Here is a 16312-nt window from a genome sequence, read left to right as displayed (position 1 = left end):
TTCAGCCACAGTTAAATGTACAATATTTTCAATGAATTTCATTAATAACTGTTGGGATGAGTATATAAAAGTTATTTTTTAATGGTTTTCATTTCCATTACACTGGTAGTCCACACTATCTGATCTGTCAAACAAACACTGGCCAATATTACTGATTTGAATGTTTTTCAGGAAAAGAGGCCAATTCCAGAGCCTGGAGAGAATGGTAAGTCTCATGTGAAATTTTTAACATAATTTTATTTCATCTAATTAATAACATTTACTAAAAAATAAAATTTTTGCAAACACATAAATGTAAAGAAAAAATACTTTGTGAAATTAATGTAGCAGCAAATAATGAGTGCCATGAATTTAATGAATGCAATAAACACACGAATTTGTACACACAATGGCCTGATTAGCTAACATCAGTGCTAATTAACAATTATTTCTCACCACAACGTACCCTGCAATACTCTTACAAACCCAGGCTGTTTCTGAGCACCCTGTGTACATGTTGTTTCAGGAGGAAAGATAAATATTTTAGGAGGTGGTAGTATAAACAAACTGCAATAGAAAATGCTATATAGCATGTATCCAATTTTTATTGAATACAGAGATGCAGCTAGGATGAATGCATTGTTGTTTCATGTGTTGGTATACCAGTTGTTTGGGCATATTTATTGAATGTCAGCAGTAGAGTGTTGATGTTCACATTGTGAAGTTGTGCTTTAGTTTATATTGAAATTTTAATTGTGACTTGTTGGCCAAGTCTACTGTATTGTCACACATAAACCTGTTGCACTTATTTACAAATGCTGAGTATGCCAATGTGGTATTTGTGTATGGGTTTTATAATGGAAACGCTGTTGCTGCTTGTAGAGAATATGGCATAAAATTTCCTAATCACAGACTACCAGATTCAAGGGTGTTTACACATGCGTTCCATACACTGTGTGACACAGGTACAGTGCCCAGCAGTCCTCCATTGCATCTGAATGTGTGAATGAACAGACTGTGGGTGAAGTAGAAGACATTATTCAGTCAGCAGAATGTAGTTCTTCAACAAGCACACATAGAATTTCTGGAAGTGTGTGTTCCACAAACAAGAGTATGGTCGAAATTACATATGCACATGTTCCAGCTGTATCATTTATAGCTCATTCAACACCTTCAAGTAGGAGATAAAGATAGACAAACGGAATTTTGTCATTGAATAATTGAAAATCACCATGTAATCCCATTTTTACTCTTCATTGATGAAGCCTCTTTCACTCATGATGGCATCAATAACACTCATAATTCACATCAGTTGTCTGCCATTGAGGAGACACATTTTGAAGAACACTTCTCTGTAAATTTGTGGTGCAATCAGTTTATTGGGCCTGTTGCAATACCATATCATCTTACAGGACTCTGTTACCTACACTTTCTTGAAAATGTGCTTCCAGTATTATTGGAAGAGAGTCCTTTGGCTGCAAGAATGTATATGTTCATTCAGCATCATGAGGCTCCTGCACATTGTAGTCATCAGGTGACATGCCATTTAAACCTAACATTCCCTCAAAGATTGGTCAGTATACATGGGCACATTTCTTGGGCACCAAGGTCTCTCAACATGACACCCTTGGATTTTGGCCTGTGGGAATGGTTGAAAGACAAAGTCTACAAAGAAAAAGTAGCCAAAAGAGCCTATTTGATCATTCAGATTATAAGTAGTGCAGCCATCACAAAAGAATACAAAGAAGACCTCAGAAGAGCTATACATGGTGTTATCAAGAGAAGTCAAAAGTGGATTGAATTTGGTGGTGGACTTTTTGAAAATCAACTGTGAACATCCTCATTTGCCTTAACAGCTGTATCTACTAACAGCTGTATCTCTGTACTCAATAACAATTGGACACATGTTATATGGCATCTTTTATTGCAATTTGTCTATACTACCACATCCAAAATATTTACTGTCACTCCTGAAACATGCTGTACATCACTTCTTCTAATTCTCATAAAAAGAAAGCAGTAGATACACACAACTGCATCAGATGCAACTTCTCCAGCAACACTTACAATTGAACAAATTCTTCTCAGGTTAGCTACTAGACCAAAAGTTTCACTGTAGTCTACATTGTAGCATTGAGTAAACCCTTGCTGACAAGTCCTGTTTTATATTTCTCTTCACTTTCATCTGGGTTAGTCTTTACATGACAGACCAACTTAAATGACACATCTCTTACTACATTTGGTATAACAGTTAATTCCTAAGTCTTATTCTCTTGTAGTCACCTCAGTCCATTTTCCATACATTGCTCCTGGTGATTGCTTTGTGGTATCAACAGCTTCTTAATTTGACTCTAAATTTCCTTTCATTCTATCAATTATCTCTTCAGTGAGCATTACAGAGTCATTAAGCCAGGAAGCCTTCATTAATGTTGAATGATTTCAATACTGTTTATGAGGTTGTATAACCAGTTCCTCTTCTCTGTTACCAGCATGATTCTCTTAAATTTTTTATTTATCAGTCCAAGATTGTGTGATTGAGCTATATAGTTTCCTTTTTTATTTTGCTTAATATCCATGATGACAATTTGAATTTGCATTTGAAAAAATTGGGTTCATCCAAAGTAATTATGTTTTACAGCCATGAAAGAAATGTTTAAGTATTAACCAATAAATTTCAGACCTAATTAACTCAAATAAAAATTTTTTTAATTCTAAAATTTTACGTGTCACTCATTATGACTTCATATGCTAAATAATAGAAAATTTCAATGTTTAAACAAACTGTTAACATCATTATTATATCTGATCTAATCTTCTGTATTGCAAAGACAAATAATAATAATAATGCAATGACACATGTTTTAAGTAATATAATATATGTAAATAATGTGCAGAACTAATAACCATGCTACACATTAATTGCTTGAAATTTCAAGCCAAGTTCCAACTTTATCTATTGAAATGTACTGTGTAATTCCAAATTAAATACTTATCATAAAATATATATGAAAACTGGTATTAAACACTTTAGAAGCAAATGTAAACCTACGCCAGTATGCTTCAGAATGTGATACTCAGACGCTAACAGCACCCTGCACAGCACAACACAACACTCGAAGAAGGAAGCTGATTCCCCTGCAGACATAGGGGCAGAATTGGCTGGAGTGTCTGTCTACATTCTAAAGCTATTAAACTTATTAGCAAGAGTGTCCCTATGATAGTTTATAGATTGGGTGGGGTGGGGTGGAGCAGAGATAAGACCAGAGGGTATGAAGTATTTTTAATAATTTTAAAGATAAATGGTGACTGGAAGTACTCAAAAAGGCTCCAGTTCCAACCCAGTGATAAACCTGCTTAATACAAACTTCCATTGCACTGATAGCAAAATCCTAAGCATCCTAAATTAATCTATCAAGTTAGACTTTTTAACAACTTATGATTAGGGTATCGTCTGTACCCATTTCTGTTAAAAATGTTGCCAACAAGTTCACAAAACCTTTTCTCTGTCTCTGTGCATTCAGTTTGTAACTGTTCAGTGGCAGCAAGCCTAATAAACATTAAATTGCAAGATGACACTGATATTCAAAACAGACAGATTATCTTCACTTTGTAATGAAAAATCTGAAATAACTATTGTTATCCAAATGATTGATTCTGTCCCTGCTGCCAAAGATTGTAAAAAAATAATGTACTGCTTTCTTAAATCTCTTTAGGCTTTCACTGCCTTACAAGCCATTTATTATCTCTGATTTCTGATTTGTGAGTAATAATTGTTTTTAAATGAGTTGGATTAATTTTATACATTACATGGTGTACTGGAAATGTACATGTATAAGGTGTGACACCATGTTTCTTTTCAAAGTCCTTAGAGTCTAGATTTGGTATGCCAGTCCAAAAAAATTGCCTCAGGCACTGAGGCAATCATGCCACTGGTGCACCAGGTTGAAGATATTTCCTCAGTTTTCTGGTTTCAAGAACATGGTTCTACTTGATTTTTTGATACCTTAGTAACCTTGTTTTTTGGGCCATTTCCTTTCAATTTTCAGTTCTTGGTACATTTATATAGTTATTACTAAGTATGTTTGATATTTCTCTAACATTGGTAACCACTGTGTTTGTTTTCATTGACCTCATCTCTGGTTCTTTGTTTGATCTATCTTTTTCCTTTCTTTTGTCATTAATTACACTCCAAGCTGCATTTATCTTGTCTTTTGAGTTCATAACTGCTGTGGTGGTTGCTCTTGCATTTACCATTCTTATTATTTTTCACTACTTCTTTTGTAATATTTTATAGTTTTTAGCTTTTCCCATCCATTTGAGCCTACAGCTTTCTACGCAATTCTATTATTTCACTGGTGATCCACCATCTTTCATCCTCCAGCTTTTCTAGTCTCTTTACATTTGCGACTACTACATTATAATGCTATTTACCTTTCATTTGCATTCAGCAAATATAGGGTTTCATTGCAGATATCCTTACTTACTATTCTTCTGAAGATGTTAATATTTTGCACCATGATGATCCTGTTTTCTTAGGTTGTTTGTTTTGTTTCTGATATTGTGCCATAAACTGCTGTAGCTTTTGCTTGTGAGTTCACATATTTTTCTTGTGCTCAGTGTGGTGGTATTGTTTATCTGTGAAGAAAATTCAAGATTTATTTGTTGAACTAACTGAACACGTATAAAATAGTTTTGGGTGGACAAGCACTATTTAATTTTGATATGTTTACTAGTACACTTAACCACAACAGCTAGTAATTCATAATTGAAATATTCCTAAAAATGAGTGACTGTGGAAAACAATTGCTGTTGCTGATGAAACATGTTCAAAAAGCATGACCTTAAAGTATGTTTCACTGTAAATTCTTCAGCACATCCAAAATTTTATGGAGCACTGATTACTAAAGAAGTATGGCAGAATTTACAATCAGTATTCAGAAATGACAGTTTATCCACTTGTCTTAGGCTACTAAAATCTGTGATGGTTCCTGGGAAAAATATAGAAGTGTATTTGTCAAAAATTATGCTGGTTTTTCAACAAATTCGAAGCATTGGTAAGAGAATGTATGATGGTTTGGTAGCTGCAATCACGCTAAGTGGACTTCCAGCAGATTTTTAAACCTTTAATTATGATAATTCAGCTTTCAGTTATTGGTATTGCTAGTGATGTAGTAAGTCAGCAGTAACTCAATAATTTGCAAAACATCAATTTGCTTTGGATAATGAAACTATGGATCCAGCATTGCCTGCTAGAAAGTCAGAAGTCAAATATCAATTGTAATCTTTGAAATTCTGACTCATTTACATGTTATTAATGTCAGAAAATAGTCATAAGATGAGTGAGTCCAGATCTTGGAAGAAAGCAAATAAATCATGAAATTATGTCAATGCCTTGAAAACTAAAAACGAAAATGCATCAGTGATGTTTATGGACCAAGTACCTTCCTCAAACCCTGACAGATTCCAAACCAACAACCTCCTTCCTAATCACCAGGACCAACTATATCCTCACCCTAATTACTTCTCCTTTGAAGACATTATCTACATATAAATCCAGGGTACAGCTATGGCATCATCCTATGCCAACCTATTCATGGGCCATCTAGAGGAAACCTTGCTAAACACCTGGAATCCTAAATCCCTCATATGGTTCAGATTCATTGACAACACCTTTGTGATCTGGATCAAGTATGAGGACACCCTGTCCACATTCCTCCAGAACCTCAATAGCGTCTCCTCCATTTGCTTCACCTGGTCCTACTCTGCTCAACAAACCACTTTCCTAGATGTTGACCTTCACCTCAAAGATGGCTATGTCAGTACCTCTGTCCACATCAAATCTACCAACCACATCCAATACACCTCTTGTTCACAATCCCTTACCTCATGGCTCATATCTCTGTAATAGACCTATATGCAAGACCTGTCTCATACATCCTCCCAACACCAACTACTCCAGTCTGGTCACAAACATCACCTATACCATCAAAGGCACGGCTACCTGTGAAATCAGTCATGTAATCTACAAGCTGAGCTGCAACCACTGTGCTGCATTCTATGTGTGCATGGAAACCAACAAGCTGTCTGTTCACTCAAGCGGCCACCGACAAACTGTGGCCAAGAACCAAGTTGACCCCCCTGCTGCTGACCACGCTCACCAAGACGACATCCTTCATTTCAATGACTGCTTCACAGCCTGTGCCATATGGATCCTTCCCACCAACATCAGCTTTTCTGAATTGCACAGATGGAAACTCTCTCTGCAGTATACCCTACATTCCCATAACCCTCCTGGCCTCAACCTTCATTAGTCATTTTTCTCACCCATCCCACACCTTCCCTGTTTCCATTCCAGCAGCACAGCCCTCATTCCACCAATGCACCCAATCTTTTTGTCCCTCTCCGTTTTCAAAATAGGCCCACCCCCCACTCCCCACCTGCCCTCTGCCTAAGCTCCTGACTGCACCTAGATGCCCAACCCTCTTTCCACATCCTCATTGCGCACTCCCTGGCAGCACTTCACTGTCCCCCATGCCTACCCTGCTATCCCTAACCCTCCCCACCCCACCCAGTTGCCACTCATGTCATGCAGTGCTGCTGTTACTCGCAATGTGGTTTCAGCTGCCAGAGGCTGTAGTCATGTGTGTGTATGTGTGTGTGTGTGTGTGTGTGTGTGTGTGTGTGTGTGTGTGTGTGTGTTTTGTCTATTTTCGGCAAAGGCCTTGATGGCCGAAAGCTTATATTGTGACAATCTTTTTGTTGTCCTATACCAACTCACCTATATGGTGAGTAGCAACTTTCATTTTCATAAAACAGTTACATTCCATCCGGATTTTCTTTTGTTTGATTTTTGTCTGTTTTACATTACGAAGCAGCCTAGTACCTTTGACCCATGAATTTAATTGATCCGTGGTTCTATCTATTCTATCTATATCCGAGTAGAGTTTCTTCTGTAACAGATATGAGAACAGTGGTGTATCGGCAAGCAGATGCATTTTATTGTGTGAAAGGCTATGTGGAAGATCATTTATGCAAAGTAAAAACAATAAGGGGGATAATACTGAGCCTTGAGGAATGCCTTGTTTATGGTTTGTGTGTAAGAATGTGCAGCACTGGTTATTGCTGAGCAATTGATTTCATTTAATTCAACATACTGTTGTTGATCTTTCAGATAGCTTTTAAGCCAATCGTGGGCAGATCATCTTATTCCATAGGAATACATTCTTGCAGCATTATGCTATGTTTAGTCATGTTGAAGGCATAAGTCTAGAAAAATACATATAGCTGTAAGTTTTTTGTTGCCAAGCTCCAGAATAAGATCTAATAATTCATGTAATGTAGTTTTCTTTCCTTGGCCACAAGATATTTGGTTTGTTTGGAAATGAATTAAGTCCGATGGTCATTATGTATTCAAATACTTCACCAAATACTGAGAGCATCATAACAGGATGGTGTATGCTAGGATCTTGTTTACTTCCCTTTTTATGAACAGGTATAATCTTTGAAATTTTGAGCCTACTTGGAAATGAACCATTCAGGAATGAGGAGTTTATTGTGTGAGCTGGTAGTTTACTTATAAAATTACTGCAGTTGTAAAGAAGAAAAAATTTGATTTGGTCTTGTCCAGGAGATGATTTCATCTATATTTTGCTATGAATCATTTTTTCTGATTTTGGCAATAATAAGAGTGTGTCACAGCATAAATTTGGTTCTAATTGTGAGAGATGATTATTTTTGAGGCAATTTGCCAGGCTTTCAACTGTTTTTGTGAATTAGTGGTTGAATTCAACTGCTGTTTCCTTTTTACAGAGGAATGATTTTCCATTTACTTTTAGATTAATATCACTTGGTTGTTGCTTTCCTATACCAGAGCTCATATTAATGATTTCTGGCATGAATTTACTGTTATTTGATGCCTTTTTTAGGAGTTTGTCATTTTTCGGCTCCACTAATCACATTCCGAAATATCATTTTATATGAAGTAAAGTATTTCTTAAATTCTTCACTACTGCCTAGTTCAGTTGTGCTAACAGAGAAAAGTTCTATTTTCCTTTGATATGGTTTGATGATTCCTGGGGTGCTTCAGTTGGAGCATGTTCTGTTGTTGTTAATACTTTTCACTTGTAAGGGGATGTAGGAGTTAAAATAATGGTAGAAAATGTTTAGGAATACTTCATATTTGGTGTCTATATTTTGAGCCTCATATACATTTTGCCAGAGAGGAAAGTAAGCATATTATTTTTATTGAACTTTCTTCTCTGTACAATAAGTTTTTTTTTATTGAGGCTCATTCAATGTCAAATTAACTTGCATAATTAGTTTATTGTGGTCTTGGAACCCTAAATTTACAGAGGATTCTGTGGAATTGATGTTAATGTCTGCTTGTTCCAGACAACTAATACTATGGTTTGTTTGTCTGGTCTGCGATTTGACCATCAAGTAAAGGTTGTAGCCACTCATAAAATGTTTTAAGCTTAAATGGCTAGTCCTTCTGAAAGAAAATTAATATTAAAATCACCCATATGAAAATAGTATAATAGTTTCTTTTACTTAATTTTTCTATTACTAATGCTATATTTTGTAGATGAAGCACATGGTGCCATATGGTGATCTGTAGGCCTTATTATACAAACATTCAAGTCTGTAAGCTCAAGAGCAGACAGTTCTATCTCTTTTTCAAGGCTACATGGTTTGCATATATCTTGTGGTGTAGCTGTAATGTTATCTTTTACAAATATTCAGCTTCCACCACTTCTAAAATTTTTCTTGAAAAGTTGCTCACAAGTCTGAATTGTGGTAACACAACATTTTATATTTTGAAAGATCTCATAAAAGTCCATTAACACACAAAATCATTGCTTCTGCCAGATCACTTTCACTTGTATTTAAAATTACTAATTCATTTAATTTACTTTTGAACTGTTGTACATTATGAAAATAATCCATTAGTTTAAGGGATCTTTTGTTAGTTTGCACTCATACATTGATGAGATTTATTAGATACTACCTTGTCAATTAATTCATTGAAAGCATTACAGTAAATCTCAACCTCTTTTGAAGATGCTGTTTTCTCTTTTCTTATAGGAGTGTAAAAAAATCCTCCTCCTTAAGTATATTCTGCCTTGATCTTAAATTGATACTAACAGGTAGAGATGATCATGTTGGTGCTTCTGAGCTTGACTCTGCCACTGCTGTTGTTGCTACTTGTGGTTTCCAGGTCCAAGCTTGGCTGTTATTTAGATGTTCTTCTGGAGAGGCACCTTTGTGGGTGGATTGGTGGGTCTATAGGGGAGGGGGGGGGGGGGGGGGAGGGGACAGGTGGAAATGTGTGTGGTGAACCTTCTGAGGCTGTATCTGCTGCTGTTGTTGTCTTTAGTGGGTCTGCTATTGTTAATGCTGACAGGTCCCATCTTAGTTCTTGATTAGATGTTCTTCTGTATGTGCTAAATAGCTCATTCATTTAACAGATAACTGCTGCCAGCAATATAAATTTAAATTGAAGGTATGTAATACTGTAAATATAATACACAACTATCAAGCCATGAATGAATCTGATCTAAGAACTGATCACCATCACATACAATTCCTGTGTAATAAGATTGATAAAATTAATGTACTTCTAACAGATAAGCTAAAGGATATCTCAGTAACATGTATTTCTGAACTGTGGTTCAACCCTGAATTAATTTCATGTACAACAATAAATGAGTTCATTTTGTCTTATTACTGCTGCAGATATAATAATGTGCAGGGTAGGCTAGCACTTAAGATAAAAGAAAATATTCTAGGTGCTCAGTCCAGAACCGTGTGACTGCTACGGTCGCAGGTTCGAATCCTGCCTCGGGCATGGATGTGTGTGATGTCCTTAGGTTAGTTAGGTTTAAGTAGTTCTAAGTTCTAGGGGACTGATGACCACATATGTTAAGTCCCATAGTGCTCAGAGCCATTTGAACCATTTGAACCATAAAAGAAAATATAAATTTTACTATTCTAGCAGACATAGCTCGACAATCACATAAATTAATTCAACAATTACTGAACAAAGAAAAATGGTCACAGGTTTATAAAATTGATAACCTAACTGAGAAATTGATCACATTCATTGATATATTATCCCATGACCTCCAAGCTGCATTTCCACAAAAAGGTGTACCTATAAAGACAATGTAGGAAAAGGTACATTGTGACTCCCCACAAAGATAACACACTAAGTTGCAGGCAGCCACAATTCATTGGAAAAATGGAAAAAGAAACTTACACCATTCATTCACACAAGCAGGGACACCGAATGCATGCAAGACTGCCACTACGGCAGCTTGGACCAGAATACAACTATCACGTGGCATGGTAGTAGCAATCTGGAGGGGTGGGGAAAAGGGAAGGTAAGGTCAAGGGAAAGGAGTAGGACAGAGGGGTTGGAAACTGTTGGATGGAGGGTGTGGAGACAGTATGTTACAGTAGGCTGATGCCAGGATAATTACAGGAGCAGAGAATTTGTGTAAGGATAACTCACATCTGCACAGTTCAGCAAAGTTGATGGTGGAGGGGAGGATCCAGATGGCTCAGGTATCAACACTGTTATGTTCATCTGCGTGTTGTGCCAGAGGATGGTCTGCTTGGCTCTTAGTCACAGTTTGGCAATGACCTTTCATCCTGGTGGACAGCTGGTTGGAGGTCATACCAATATAAAAAGATGTGGAGAGCTTGTAAATGACATGGCTGCTTTCACAGGTAGCCCACCCCTGATGGTGTGGAGAATCCTGTGATAGGACTGCAATAGGAAGTGCTGGGTGGGTGGATTGTACAGGTCTTGCACCTGGATCTCCCACGGGGATATGATGCTAGTGGCAAGGGGTTGGGATTGGGAGTGGCATACGGATGGAATAGGATGTTGGGAGATCAGCTGGGCAATGGAACCCCTCTTTAGTAGGAATGGGAAGGATCTCAAATAGAATTTCAGGGCATGATGATAAGTAATCAAAGCGCTGGTTGTGGTTTAATTGTTCCATACCAGGATGGTGAATAGGAATATGGACATGGAAATGACATTAATAAGTTCTTGAATAATTGGAAAAATTGATTGAAAAGAATAGTTGAGAAAATTTTGAAGGTAATTTATGTATCTGTGCACAATCTTGAGTGAACTTTAACTGATACAAATATCAACAGATCTTTACTATCATTACATTCAAGGTTAATAAACATAATTTTCATTACATACTGTTGCTGTGTGGTACCAAATAATCACCACAACCATTGAAACTGTTGAGCTGTCTATAAGTTCTTAAACACACACACCACAATATTTTTAGTATAAGTAAATAAAGTTGAAAGGAACCTATCAAGTCTGAGTCATTACCTGTACATAAATTCCATTGTGTTTATTCCTGAGTGTGACAATGTTGATGCAGGAACACTCCTCCAGATATGATGTTAATTATTCTTATGTAACTCTTCAGGCTTTCCCGGCGAGATTTTGACATGTGGAATAATCGGGTCTACTGCAGGATGTTTGTGTCGCTCTGGCACAATACTTCGCTCACATAAATCATTGCCTTCTTCAGGTGCTACCTGAGACTGCCGTATTGGAGGATCTTATCCAGTATTTATGCCCAGAGGGCGCTATGTGCTCTCTTTGCCGTCCTCGCCTGCCTGGCGCTGCAAAGAGGCTAGGTGTTGCCTGTGCAGCCAATGAAGGACATATTAAACATTTATAATGGATTTTTATAAACTTATATCTTTTCTGAGTAATTTAGTATGCAATTTATTGGTGTTAAGCCCTTCTTCCTAATAAATAATTCTACTTAAAATCAGGTCATTCTTTTTGGGACACACTGTATAATAAATTTACAACTATATTTACTTGTGGAATGTTTTTTTTTTCTTATGTTTATATAGTAATTTTATATGTTACCTAACACTCTACAAGAATTTATCTTTCTTCACTTTAGGATGTGCCGGTGCATGATTCCCTGGAAGAAAAACTTAATACTAACTTAAAACAAAATCTTCATAGATAATTGTATGGCTGCTAATACTTTATTCATGTATTCTCTATTCATTCCCTGCAGTGTGCAGATGTGCTATCACAAAACTTATTTCATATCACATGTGCCTCTCTACTTGGCTTATTACTCTGAAAGATAAAGTGTATTAGAGGCGTGGTGCGACAGTTTGCCACTTATACTGTACTCGTTTGTTTACCTTCAGCAAGACTTTTCTTGTCTATCAAGTATGATTAGTGTGTGCACTTTTTATATTTACATATGTAAATATTGTACATATGTAGATATAATGTATATAGTAGCAGAGCTTAAGTGAATACGTCATAGTTTAGCATACCTTTCCGGTGTATATAATCCCTTAGCTTGTCTTTCTGTGAGTGTCTTGTGTAAATAGTCACAGTTGTAGTATAGACTCTCTCACATCTCTGTTTATTTGATAGGCTCTAAAGTGCTGTTGTGGGCTGTATCTTGTCAGGGTTGTTTGTTTTTGGTTCTTCAACACTTCCAGCTGTGCCTGTCTGGTGTGCATGCACTTGTTATTTGTTGATTAACTTACTCCACAATGCACATGTGCTGCGTTGCTCTGATACCACTTGCATCATACTGAGTTGTGTATTGCATTGCATGCTACCATGCATTTCACATCTTGATTTATTTGTTTACAACTGGGCTATGCGCAAAGCAAAGATTTGTATTTAGAGTATTGTCATCTCTAGATACTTAAAAATTAAATTCTTACTTGTTGCAACCACTGATCTTATCGATTAAACATTTGATATATAAGGAAAAATACAAGCAAAATTTTCCTTAACAACTAGCAACATATTTTCTGGAATGTGACTTTCCAGCAGCCTAAACCTATGATATGTGTGTGTGTGTGTGTGTGTGTGCGCGCTAGTATATACCTATCCTTTTTTCCCTCTAAGGTAAATCTTTCTGCTACCGGGATTGGAATGACTCCTTACCCTCTCCCTTAAAACCCACATCCTTTCATCTTTCCTTTTCCTTCCCTCTTTCCTGACAAAGCAGCCGCCGGTTGCGAAAGCTCGAAATTCTGTGTGTGTGTTTATGTGTTTTATTCATTGTGCCTATCTACCGGCGCTTTCCCACTTGGTAAGTCTGGGAATCTTTGTTTTTAATATATATATATATATATATATATATATATATATATATATATATATATATATATATATATATATGAATTACTAGCTTTCGCAACCGATGGTTGCTTCTTCAGGAAGGAGAGGGAAAGACGAAAGGATGTGGGTTTTAAGGGAGAGGGTAAGGAGTCATTCCAATCCCCTTCCTGAAGAAGCAACCATCGGTTGCGAAAGCTAGTAATTCTGTGTGTGTGTTTGTGTGTTTTGTTCTTGTGCCTGTCTGCCGGCGTTTTCCCGCTTGGTAATTCTTGGAATCTTTGTTTTTAATATATTTTTCCCATGTGGAAGTTTCTTTCTATTATATATATATATATATATATATATATATATATATATATATATAAACACACACACACACAAACAGGTAGACGAGTGGGAGAAACATTTTCCCAAGATGCCAATACAGGAATTATCACTGGATGATAAAATATGACAAGCAGTAATCAAATTTGAAACCTGGCCTAATTACAGGAAAGGAATTTATGACAGGAAATTGAAACATACAAAACAAACTTTATAGGACAAAAGGTGTTACTTAGAACACGTCCCAAATTGACAAAAATTGGAAAACTGAAGTTAAGTGGTAACTACCATACAGCGGACCATACATAATTACTAAAATACCCTACCCAGGAGCATACCAATTGGTACACATGAAAATGGGAAAAGACAAGGGTCTATACTCACACAAAGTCTTGAAAATATTTATTTATTGGAAGAATGGCTGTATACTCTCTCTCTCTCTCTCTCTCTCTCTCTCTAGAAACTTCCAGATGGGAAAAATATATTAAAAACAAAGATTCCAAGACTTACCAAGAGGGAAAGTGCCGGCAGACAGACACAATGAACAAAACACACAAACACACACACAGAATTACTAGCTTTCGCAACCGATGGTTGCTTCTTCAGGAAGGAGAGGGAAAGACGAAAGGATGTGGGTTTTAAGGGAGAGGGTAAGGAGTCCCAGTCTCTCCCATCTACTCAATCTCCCACTTCCAGCTCCAGTCCCCCCCCCCCCCCCCCCCCAACACCTCAAAATTCTAGTCAACACAATCTGGAACCACAACACCCCAATTCAGTAGTTAACCTTTCCTCCAAACCCCTCTCCAAATCCGAAACCTCTGTCCTATCCAAAGGCCTCACCTTCAGCCCCACTCCCAGGTTCAACCAAACTGCCCTTGTCAAAGATTTACTGTCCTACACTCGTAGTCTCTGCTGGAAATATCACTTTGCCACGAAGAAAAATAATCCTGATCCCACTCCTAATGATCCAGCTCCCCAAGACACTATCCAAATTTAACCCTGCCTGCAACAGTTCCGTCCTCCATCACAGCGGGACCCACCTCCTCTTCCTCAAAATCACCCTCTCCAAACCTTCCAGGAATTTCTCACTTCCAGTCTTGCCTCTCAATCTTTCTTGAAAAACCTTAATCCTACTCCCAACATTACCACAGCCGAAGCCCAGGCTATCCGTGATCTGAAAGCTGACCGATCCATCATCATTCTTCCGGCTGACAAGGGTTCCATGACCGTGGTACTTGATCGTCGGTAGTATGTGGCTGAGGGACTGCGTCAGCTTTCAGACAACACTACATACAAAGTTTGCCAAGGTAATCCCATTCCTGATGTCCAGGCGGAGCTTCAAGGAATCCTCAGAACCTTAGGCCCCCTACAAAACCTTTCACCTGACTCCATCAAACTCCTGACCCCACCGACACCTCGCACTCCTACCTTCTACCTACTTCCTAAAATTCACAAACCCAAACATCCTGGCCGTCCCATTGTAGCTGGTTACCAAGCCCCCACAGAACGTATCTCTGCCTACGTAGATCAACACCTTCAACCCATTACATGCAGTCTCCCATCCTTCATCAAAGACACCAACCACTTTCTCGAACGCCTGGAATCCGTACCCAGTCTGTTACCCCCGGAAACCATCCTTGTAACAATTGATGCCACTTCCCTATACACGAATATCCCGCACGTCCAGGGCCTCGCTGCAATGGAGCACTTCCTTTCACGCCGATCACCTGCCACCCTACCCAAAACCTCTTTCCTCGTCACCTTAGCCAGCTTCATCCTGACCCACAGCTTCTTCACTTTTGAAGGCCAGACATACCAACAATTAAAGGGAACAGCCATGGGTACCAGGATGGCCCCCTCGTATGCCAACCTATTTATGGGTCGCTTAGAGGAAGCCTTCTTGGTTACCCAAGCCTGCCAACCCAAAGTTTGGTACAGATTTATTGATGACATCTTCATGATCTGGACTCACAGTGAAGAACAACTCCAGAATTTCCTCTCCAACCTCAACTCCTTTGGTTCCATCAGATTCACCTGGTCCTACTCCAAATCCCATGCCACTTTCCTAGATGTTGACCTCCATCTGTCCAATGGCCAGCTTCACACATCCGTTCACATCAAACCCACCAACAAGCAACAGTACCTCCATTATGACAGCTGCCACCCATTCCATATCAAATGGTCCCTTCCCTACAGCCTAGGCCTTCGTGGCAAACGAATCTGCTCCAGTCCTGAATCCCTCGACCATTACACCAACAACCTGAAAACAGCTTTCGCATCCCGCAACTACCCTCCCGACCTGGTACAGAAGCAGATAACCAGAGCCACTTCCTCATCCCCTCAAACCCAGAACCTCTCACAGAAGAACCCCAAAAGTGCCCCACTTGTGACAGAATACTTCCCGGGACTGGATCAGACCTTGAATGTGGCTCTCCAGCAGGGATACGACTTCCTAAAATCCTGCCCCAAAATGAGATCCATCCTTCATGAAATCCTCCCCACTCCACCAAGAGTGTCTTTCCGTCGTCCACCTAACCTTCATAACCTCTTGGTTCATCCCTATGAAATCCCCAAACCACCTTCCCTACCCTCTGGCTCCTACCCTTGCAACTGCCCCCAGTGTAAAACCTGTCCTATGCACCCTCCCACCACCACCTACTCCAGTTCTGTAACCCGGAAGGTGTACACGATCAAGGGGAGAGCCACGTGTGAAAGCACCCACGTGATTTACCAACTGACCTGCCTGCACTGTGACGCTTTCTATGTGGGAATGACCAGCAACAAACTGTCCATTTGCATGAATGGACACAGGCAGAGAGTGTTTGTTGGTAATGAGGATCACCCTGTGGCTAAACATGCCTT

The 16312-nt window shown here is 38.5% G+C and overlaps 1 protein-coding gene across 1 annotated transcript in view; it reads left to right on the top strand.

Annotated features, from left to right (window-relative positions):
• LOC126281975 (sorbitol dehydrogenase-like) overlaps positions 1–16312 on the top strand; it is a 104574-nt gene that overhangs the window by 26466 nt on the left and 61796 nt on the right. The window contains exon 2 of the mRNA XM_049981352.1: positions 172–205. Within this exon, the coding sequence (XP_049837309.1) occupies positions 172–205 (34 nt within the window). The remainder of the gene's footprint in view (positions 1–171; positions 206–16312) is intronic.

The sequence above is a fragment of the Schistocerca gregaria genome, chromosome 7, assembly GCF_023897955.1.
Source record: "Schistocerca gregaria isolate iqSchGreg1 chromosome 7, iqSchGreg1.2, whole genome shotgun sequence".
NCBI classification, from domain to species: Eukaryota; Metazoa; Arthropoda; class Insecta; order Orthoptera; family Acrididae; genus Schistocerca; species Schistocerca gregaria.
Note: the sequence above shows the minus strand (reverse complement) of the source record. Positions and strands in the feature narration are given on the sequence as shown.